Below are 10,145 nucleotides of genomic sequence, written 5' to 3'. Positions count from 1 at the left end.
GACAGCTACACAAAAATGAACAAGTTTAAGAAGTGGAGAAAAGAAAAGGATCCTGTCAAGGTCGTGTGTTAATAAAGTTTTGGACAAACATCAGTGATTCTACCAAATAAAGACCAGAGACTGACAGGTGATTGACAGGTATCGATGGTCCTGCTGTTCTTGGCGCCGGTGGAGGATCTGCACGAGGATCCAGGTAAACCCGCCTCACCTGGATCCGCACGAGGATCCAGGTGAGGCGGGTTCACCTGAGACTCTTTGATGTGTCGTTGATCTGGGGGCGGGACAGAACTTAGGACCCGAGCGCTCGACAAACACCATGAAGAACTTCTTTCAAAGGATTCCTCGTTTCATCTGCTCCAGCTGGATCCTTCCGTGATCCTTCCGTGATCCTTCCGTGACGCTCGTGTCGAGGTCGACCCTGACGTCAGGACGGACACTCAGCGACGGCTCAATGAAGTCTCTGTGAGTCGCCTCGGCTGACCCGGGTCCCCCGTCCGGGTCAGGACCGACCCTCCTGCCAGACCAGCCTCACGGAGGAAGCTGGACCTGGAAGAGCCTCAGGATCGTCACGCTCGACCTTGAACCCTCGAGAGGAAGTTTCATGACTCTTCGGTCCAACGAGTCCAACGAGTCCATTAAACACAACAAACACAAGATGAAGGTTAAGATCAAGTTCATCTTTTAATGTAATTTAATAATAGTTTTAACTGGAGGTTGTTTTGGTCTTTGCTTCTGTTGCTAACTAGCATTAGCTTTGAATCGTGTTCAGTAGAAAAGGTAGAAAACAAGATGATTTTTCTTCAATCTTTCATGTTTATTAAAAGAAATACGGTTTGTTTTTGTCAAAACTTAAATGTTCAAAACACAGTTTTTATTTCCTGAACCATCTCACAAACACCAGTGAACTCCTCGTGAAGAAACACAACACAACACAACACAACACAACACAACACACTCACTTTTGAGACTCACAATCTTTCTTAAAAAACAGAGAAAATCACAGTAATTACATTTTATAAATGCAGTTAAAATAACTTTCTCAGGTGTTGAACTATTATATTCCAACAACAACGATTCATTCAACAACATTTGTACCTTCGACAGGAAATAAATATCGTGGAAACAAAATAACACAAATTAAAATGACAGAAAGAGATGAAACTTTAAATCAAAACATTTAGACTCTTTCGTTGTCATTTGGCCTCAAGATCTCTTTGTTTTATTTCATTATTCCACGTATTTTTATATCATTTTCAATATATTTTATGTATGTGAACAAAAGTGTTTTATAAAAGTGTGTTTTCAGGTGAGAACTCACTTTTGTCGACTGTCATCATTGAAGGAACGTTAATTCAAAAGTGTTTCTGCTTCCAAGAGTTTTGAAAACGTCTTCAGTTTCTGGTCGTAACGACTTTAAAAACTGAGATGATCTTCGTTTCTCAGGCTCTCGTCGTTCATGTTCCTGAAACTCAACCATGTTTGTTTCAAACTCAAGTTTGCCTGCCGAGGCTTCACTCAAAAGATTCGTCTTCGTCTCCGATGACCTTTGACCTCGAGCGTATGATCCCCAACATAATGCGATGCATCCACTTCCGTGCGCGACGAATCCTCTGTAAATCTCCTCAACGACCCGCAAGGGCTGCTGGGAAATCTCTTTTTAGACGGCGATTGGCAGCCGACGCCGGCATTTATCCTTCACCCCGGTTTACCTTCCTGCGGAGCGCCCCCTGCTGTGAGGGGCGTGCGGTTGTGTGCCCGCTGGCTGGCGTTGCCGGTGGCGACGGCCAGCTCGCGCCCCGCGGTGGCAGCGGCGTCGCTCGTGGTCATAATGTCGGGTCTGTCTCGCTCTGGGCCGATGCCCGACCCATATCCCCGAAGATGAGCGAGACCTCGCACGCCTGTCCGACCGGTTTCACCCGAGCTGCGCCCGGACCCTTTGTGTGCCGGGTCTCCGTCCGTGGCCTGGTGGCGGCGGACGCGGCGCAGGAAGTGGCGAAACACAATGTGTCGGAGACGAGGACGGCGTCGCTTGTAAAGACCTGAATACAAACGCTCCAGCAGAGCCTCACATTCCCAGGCCCCTGACTGAGCGCTTGTGTGCTCCCTCGGCCCCGGCCTCGCGGGGATCCAGACCCCTACTGAGACCCTCACTTCCTAGCGCCGCGTCTCTTTGACCCCCTGGCAGCCGCCGCCTCATTCACGACCTCTGACCTGGATTTAATCTCCATTATAAGCAGTAATAACTCAGGTTTCTTCACCTTAAACCTCTGCACTCACGACCATCTGTTGAAGACAAACTGATGTTCCTCTGCAGAGACTCCTGAAGACTCCTGAAGACTCCTGAAGACTCCTGAAGACTCCAGAAGACTCCTAAAGACTCCTGAAGACTCCCGAAGACTCCTAAAGACTCCTAAAGACTCCTAAAGACTCCTGAAGACTCCTAAAGACTCCTGAAGACTCCTAAAGACCCCTTAAGACTCCTGAAGACTCCTAAAGACCCCTTAAGACTCCTGAAGTCTCCTGAAGACTCCTGAAGACTCCTGAAGACTCCTAAAGACTCCTGAAGACTCCTGAAGACTCCTGAAGACTCCTAAAGACTCCTGAAGACTCCAGAAGACTCCTGAAGACTCCTAAAGACTCCTAAAGACTCCTAAAGACTCCTGAAGACTCCTGAAGACTCCTGAAGTCTCCTGAAGACTCCTGAAGACTCCTGAAGACTCCTGAAGACTCCTAAAGACTCCTGAAGACTCCTAAAGACTCCTGAAGACTCCAGAAGACTCCTAAAGACTCCTAAAGACTCCTAAAGACTCCTGAAGACTCCTAAAGACTCCTGAAGACTCCTAAAGACTCCTGAAGACTCCTGAAGACTCCTAAAGACTCCTAAAGACTCCTGAAGACTCCTAAAGACTCCTGAAGACTCCTAAAGACTCCTGAAGACTCCAGAAGACTCCTAAAGACTCCTGATGACTCCTGAAGACTCCTGAAGACTCCTGAAGACTCCTGAAGACTCCTGAAGACTCCTGAAGACTCCTGAAGACTCCTGAAGACTCCTGAAGACTCCCGAAGACTCCTGAAGACTCCTAAAGACTCCTAAAGACTCCTGAAGACTCCTGAAGACTCCCAAAGACTCCTAAAGACTCCTGAAGACTCCTGAAGACTCCTAAAGACTCCTAAAGACTCCTGAAGACTCCAGAAGACTCCTAAAGACTCCTGAAGACTCCTGGAGACTCCTGAAGACTCCTGAAGACTCCTGAAGACTCCAGAAGACTCCTAAAGACTCCTGAAGACTCCTGAAGACTCCAGAAGACTCCTAAAGACTCCTGAAGACTCCTGAAGACTCCTGAAGACTCCTTAAGACTCCTGAAGACTCCTCAAGTCTCCTAAAGACTCCTAAAGACTCCTGAAGACTCCTGAAGACTCCTAAAGACTCCTGAAGACTCCTGAAGACTCCTTAAGACTCCTGAAGACTCCTAAAGTCTCCTAAAGACTCCTAAAGACTCCTGAAGACTCCTGAAGACTCCTGAAGACTCCTGAAGACTCCTAAAGACTCCTGAAGACTCCTAAAGACTCCTGAAGACTCCTGAAGACTCCTGAAGACTCCTAAAGTCTCCTAAAGACTCCTAAAGACTCCTGAAGACTCCTGAAGACTCCTAAAGTCTCCTAAAGACTCCTGGAGACTCCTGAAGACTCCTGAAGACTCCTAAAGACTCCTAAAGACTCCTGAAGACTCCAGAAGACTCCTAAAGACTCCTGAAGACTCCTGGAGACTCCTGAAGACTCCTGAAGACTCCTGAAGACTCCAGAAGACTCCTAAAGACTCCTGAAGACTCCTGAAGACTCCAGAAGACTCCTAAAGACTCCTGAAGACTCCTGAAGACTCCTGAAGACTCCTTAAGACTCCTGAAGACTCCTAAAGTCTCCTAAAGACTCCTAAAGACTCCTGAAGACTCCTGAAGACTCCTAAAGACTCCTGAAGACTCCTGAAGACTCCTTAAGACTCCTGAAGACTCCTAAAGTCTCCTAAAGACTCCTAAAGACTCCTGAAGACTCCTGAAGACTCCTGAAGACTCCTGAAGACTCCTAAAGACTCCTGAAGACTCCTAAAGACTCCTGAAGACTCCTGAAGACTCCTGAAGACTCCTCAAGTCTCCTAACGACTCCTAAAGACTCCTGAAGACTCCTAAAGTCTCCTAAAGACTCCTGAAGACTCCTGAAGACTCCTGAAGACTCCTTAAGACTCCTGAAGACTCCTAAAGTCTCCTAAAGACTCCTAAAGACTCCTGAAGACTCCTGAAGACTCCTAAAGACTCCTGAAGACTCCTAAAGACTCCTGAAGACTCCTGAAGACTCCTGAAGACTCCTGAAGACTCCCGAAGACTCCTAAAGACTCCTGAAGACTCCCGAAGACTCCTGAAGACTCCTGAAGACTCCTGAAGACTCCTAAAGTCTCCTAAAGACTCCTGAAGACTCCTGAAGACTCCTGAAGACTCCTTAAGACTCCTGAAGACTCCTAAAGTCTCCTAAAGACTCCTAAAGACTCCTGAAGACTCCTGAAGACTCCTAAAGACTCCTGAAGACTCCTAAAGACTCCTGAAGACTCCTGAAGACTCCTGAAGACTCCTGAAGACTCCCGAAGACTCCTAAAGACTCCTGAAGACTCCCGAAGACTCCTAAAGACTCCTGAAGACTCCTGAAGACTCCTGAAGACTCCTAAAGACTCCTAAAGACTCCTGAAGACTCCAGAAGACTCCTGAAGACTCCTGAAGACTCCAGAAGACTCCTGAAGACTCCTAAAGACTCCTGAAGACTCCAGAAGACTCCTAACGACTCCTAAAGACTCCTGAAGACTCCTGAAGACTCCTAAAGACTCCTAAAGACTCCTGAAGACTCCTAAAGACTCCTGGAGACTCCTGGAGACTCCTGAAGACTCCTGAAGACTCCTGGTGATCAGTTTCATCAGAAGATGGATGAAGGAGGAGATTAAAGAACACGCGTGTGCGAGGTCATGTGGGGGGGGGCACTTAAGCATGTATAAAAGCAATGTCTTGTTTGTGTGTTTGCTTCGGGAGGAAATACATAAATGTCTTCCTGTCTGAGAAGATACTGGACGTCGAGGGTTTTTATCTCAGGTTGGACGTCTGGATCCATCATGAAGGTACGAGACGCTTTCCTTCCAGATGGTTCTTCAGGTCTTCAGTTGCTCACGGCGCCTGTTGCTGTTGTCGCGGCGCTGCAGACGTGACTTCGATTCTTGAGAGTCTTCTTCCCTCGAGAACGTTCCTTAATAAACCTTAACTTGAAAACCAATGACCAGATCTATTCATTTGAAACAACAGTTTATTTAGTTTGGTCCATTATTTTTAAACCAAAATATCTAAATTAAAGTTGGTTTTGTGATCAATTTATTTTCAAAATAAATGCAACAAGTGGTTTCATTTAGTTGCACATTTTAAATGTTTCAATTTGACGACACATTAGTTTAATAGTATTTATTATTATTATTTTTAAACAGTAAGAATGAAAGAAAACGGAGACACAAAGACATTTGCTTAGTTTTAGGGCAGAAAAGTGCATCATTTTTATTTTTAATAAACTTTATCTTTTTTGTTTGTGCTTCTGGTTCATCCTTGAACTAGTTAATAATTCAATTCAAACTATCGAACATCTTTAATCATAACAGGAAGAATGTTTACACTTCAAATAACACCATCATAATGTTTTATTTATTTATAATGGATCCAAGAGGCTCAGACCTGATCAGAAAACATCATATTGAAATAACAACAGTTGCTTTTAAGATATGAAATACTGCTTTTTTAAATAAAAAGTCAAATATACAATGATTTAATTTGTGTAATTCTCTCTGATCTTTTCCTCTTCATTTCTATGTATTTCCTGAAACATGTTTTCTGACTCTCAGCCTCATAAATAATAGTTCTGAGGGGTTATGATGAGGGGCTTGAGGGGCCACAGACTCCACGGTGACCCTTCAGTGTGTGGTCCCTCAGGAGCCCCCGCTGCTGCCCCCTGCTGGGGGTGACGGGCGCAGTTGACCCGGGTTCAACTTCAACTGGCCTCACAGTGAAAAGAAAGGAAGAGGAAGTTTTTAGAGGTTTTGAAAGAAAGATTTCCAGAGATTTAAACAAGTTCAAAGGTTGAGAATTATCTGTGTGGAGTCATGACGTCATTCATCCGCGGCTGACGTGTTCAAATGGAAAGATTCAGAAATAAAAATAGGATTTTATTTAGGTTATATGTTTGAGACATGATGAGTGGAATTTAAAATAATAAGATATATGCAGTAATGATTTGAAAATATAGATTTATATTTAAAATAAAATGTAATTTAATGTCGTTGTAACAAGACTTTCCCTGTGTGTTAATTTAATTAAAATAATATTATAACTATTCATATATACTGTGTATTAAGTGTCAATTTAGAATTTAACATATAATTGCGTGTTTGTCCTAAAAACGACACATTTTAAAATGTAATGTTTTATGCGTGAAATAATTATTCGTACTTCCCGAACCGTTTCTCCTTCATATAAATGTAAATGAATGTTTTTAAACGTGTTTCCTTCGTTTCCGCTGAAGCTTCGCGACAGTTTCTTCTGCGCCGGAAGCTGTGACGTGTCGCTCGGCCGCCATCTTGACTGGAGCGGAAACGCCTTGAGTCCGGAAGCGTCACCTGTGTGAGTATCTCACTCACCTTTATGTCTTTAAAGAAGGTTTTTATTCACTTCTTCACTCGATCTTTACTCTCAGAGTTCGCTTTGCTGCGATGTTGACTTCAACACTGAGTTGTAAAGTCAATAAAGTGGACTTCGCTAACTTTTAGCTGTTTGCTAACTCGATGCTAACTTCTCTTCACCAAGTTCACTCTTGTTTGTTTGTTAAAAACACATGTTTAATATAGTTTGAACTCACAGGATCTTGTGTTTGATCGTCTTATTCTAAACAGGCTCGTCGTTTGTGTTTGTTTACGTCGTGTTTGTGTGTAAATCTGTCAAAGTCTTGTGTGACGAGTGTCAGTCACTTATTCAAACAAATGACTTAAAATGGACAGAACTAAATGTTTAATTCTGTTATCACTGAATGTGAAAGTATGCAGATGTCATCTTTGTTTGGACTTTGAAATAACTTTATTTATACTTGTATCTCTAACTCAGTTGTCATTTTACAACACAAATCTTTTCTTTACACTGCATTGAGAATCATTTTTTAGTAATATTTTAAGAAGGTTTTTCAAAGAGTGTCAAGTAAAGTATAGTATTTCAAAGGGTAAAACCGATTGTTTAAGATGTTGAATCAGATAGTGGTTAACTAGTTTAACCTGCTGTGACTACACAATACAGCCGACGTACCATTGTATGCGTCAGCGGTCAAACCAGAACTTTGGTATTTGTTTCCTCCACCTCATCAATTAAAACATCATCATTCCCAGTGTTTCCGTCTTCAAGTGAAGATAATGTTTATTTTACAGAGTATTTCTGTCTTCAAGTGAAGATAATGTTTATTTTACAGAGTATTTCTGTCTTCAAGTGAAGATAATGTTTATTTTACAGAGTATTTCTGTCTTCAAGTGTAAGTGAAGAGTATGTTTATTTTACAGAGTATTTCTGCGGCAGAATCAAACCACCAGCGACCATGGGAGGCATGTTCAGTTCGCTCTTCAACATCTTCTCCAAGAAGGAGATGAGGATCCTGATGGTGGGTCTGGACGCTGCAGGGAAGACGACAATCCTGTACAAGCTGAAACTTGGAGAGATCGTCACCACCATCCCCACGATTGGTGAGTCCCTCACACGAGTGTAGATGAATAGGTTTGTGTGGAGATGGTGCCATCGTTCTTCTTCCTGCCCAGGTTTCAACGTGGAGACGGTCGAGTACAAAAGCATCAGCTTCACGGTCTGGGACGTCGGCGGTCAGGATAAGATCCGTCCACTGTGGCGTCACTACTTCCAGAACACACAGGGTGAGCCTTTGATTGTGTTGTTCGTGTTGTGTGTGGATGATTGAACTTATTATTAGGATTAATTATGATCCATTAATAATGTTAGTTGTTAAATGTTTGGACATAAGACAGCAGTTTCTACTAAACTAAATTTATGTTTATACTAAATTGCACTATTTTTAACTTGTTTGTATTTATACTTTTTATATATACATCTCTCTGCTGTGTTTTTTAATGCTTGCCAAGCAACGGAATTTCGTTGCCAGTTTCACTGCAGTGTTTTCTGTGCAATGACAATAAAAGAAAGTCTAAAGTCTAAAGCAGGACGAGTGGTGAACAAAGAATGTTAGGAAGGAAACCGTGAAGAGACACGAGGTAGACGAGTGTGAGAAGAAGTTGCTGACAAAGTAACGTCTTGTTCTGAACGTGCTGATGAGGAAGATCAAATGTTCTGCTTCTTCTTCTTCCAGGTCTGATCTTCGTCGTCGACAGCAACGACCGAGAGCGAGTCAACGAAGCTCGCGAGGAGCTCATGAGGATGTTGGCTGAAGACGAGCTGCGCGGCGCCGTCCTACTGGTGTTTGCCAACAAACAGGTAGATGTGATGCTGTGATGGTCCGGGTTGATGTCGCCATGGTGACCTCCAGAGTGACCTCGAGAGTGACCTCAACGTACAGATGAGGTTAAAATCCACGTAGCATCTGATCATCTTTGGTACTGTTGCAGGGCATTATGGGAGTTGATGAGATTTAAATTGAAAAGGTACCATCTTGTCAGACGCTGCACATCGAGTCAAGTTCAAGAATTTATACTTAATATTTTTTATAAAAAAACATGTTTTAATTGACTCTATGGTTGAACTGTTTGCTGAAGGTGTTGATACAGAATAATTATTTTTGACTGAGTTATTAAACTTATTATAAATGGTTAGAATATTGATGTTTTATTGTACTTATGGTGAAGTTCATGCTAATATATTTGTATTATCTTGTTTATTTTTCTGTCCAAACATTCGTTTGTTTGTTTCAATCTGGTAGAATTGTTGTTCAAACATCTTCACTTCCTTCTACAAATCTGGAATCTTGCATTAATAATGTTCTTGTCAAATTGTGGTGAAAATGTGTGAATATTTTTGTGAAAGTGACTGAAGACAAAACTAACGTATGAGAAACAAACTATGAAACCAACATGTTAAGGTTGGACGACATCAGCTGCTACTGTTGTTGACAATCATCTCCTTCTTTGCTTCTCAGGATCTTCCCAACGCCATGAACGCCGCCGAAATCACAGAGAAGCTGGAACTGTCCAAACTTCGCAACAGACTTTGGTACATCCAGGCGACCTGCGCGACCACCGGCGACGGTCTCTATGAAGGACTGGATTGGTTGTCCAACCAGCTGAAGAAAGTCAACCATTAACCAGGACGTCCCTCGGATCAGAAGCTGCACTGCCTTGGTGTCAAATCCCAGTTTTTAGCCTCATCTTTGTAAATATGTATCTAGTTACAGGCGGTAACGAGTTCACACTACAAGCAGAGTCGTCACTTCTGTGGCCTCGCCTCACCTGCTCAGGTGCCTTCAACGGTCACGCGGTGAGTTTCTCTCCAGACTAATCATTCCACTGCTGCGAGGAGGTTTTGCACATGTTTTCGGTTCAGCCTCACAATCCAAAGATACTTATTCAACAATCGTCGGTTTTCTTCCTAAAAGGGTGTTTTTATTACTCGAGGGTTTCTGCGTCGAGGTCTTGAAAGATGATCGCAATCAATAATAATCTGTGATACTTGTGTCTTTGATGAGAAGTCATGACAAATGTTCCCAATGATTTCAGACTCAATAAATGTTATTTGTGTCAGTCGCCGTGATTTAATAAATGCTTGATAAACTATAATAAAGTGACTTTGCTAAACTCTTAACGATGTGGACAACAATTATTTTACGATTAAGTCGATATATTTATGTCAGTCGGAAACTTTTCACTGCCATTAATGTTAAACGACTCTTTTTGGTGTTGATAACTTACAATTTAACGTAAAATAATACAAAGTAGAAGAAAATGTTCAAACGATTAAGGGGAATTGAGGAGACGTATTTTTCTCAAATATATATATATATATATATATATATATATATTATTGTTAGTAAAGCATACATTCGGTCGTAGATTCTGGTTATTTTCTCTAAATAAA

General features: G+C 42.5%; 1 protein-coding gene across 1 annotated transcript; it reads left to right on the top strand.

The window, feature by feature from the left end:
- The first annotated feature begins 6,637 nt into the window (after nt 1-6,637).
- arf1 (ARF GTPase 1) lies at nt 6,638-9,872 on the top strand. Its single transcript, XM_087810593.1, has 5 exons — nt 6,638-6,695; nt 7,616-7,795; nt 7,868-7,978; nt 8,428-8,552; nt 9,211-9,872. The coding sequence occupies exons 2-5, from the start codon at nt 7,651-7,653 to the stop codon at nt 9,373-9,375; spliced, it is 546 nt and encodes a 181-aa protein (XP_087666719.1). The 5' UTR covers nt 6,638-6,695; nt 7,616-7,650; the 3' UTR covers nt 9,376-9,872.
- Nucleotides 9,873-10,145: the final 273 nt, after the last annotated feature.

The sequence above is a fragment of the Callionymus lyra genome, chromosome 16 (genome assembly GCF_982586985.1).
Source record: "Callionymus lyra chromosome 16, fCalLyr1.hap1.1, whole genome shotgun sequence".
In the NCBI taxonomy this organism is placed as follows: Eukaryota; Metazoa; Chordata; class Actinopteri; order Syngnathiformes; family Callionymidae; genus Callionymus; species Callionymus lyra.
This window is presented reverse-complemented; position numbering and strand designations above follow the sequence as displayed.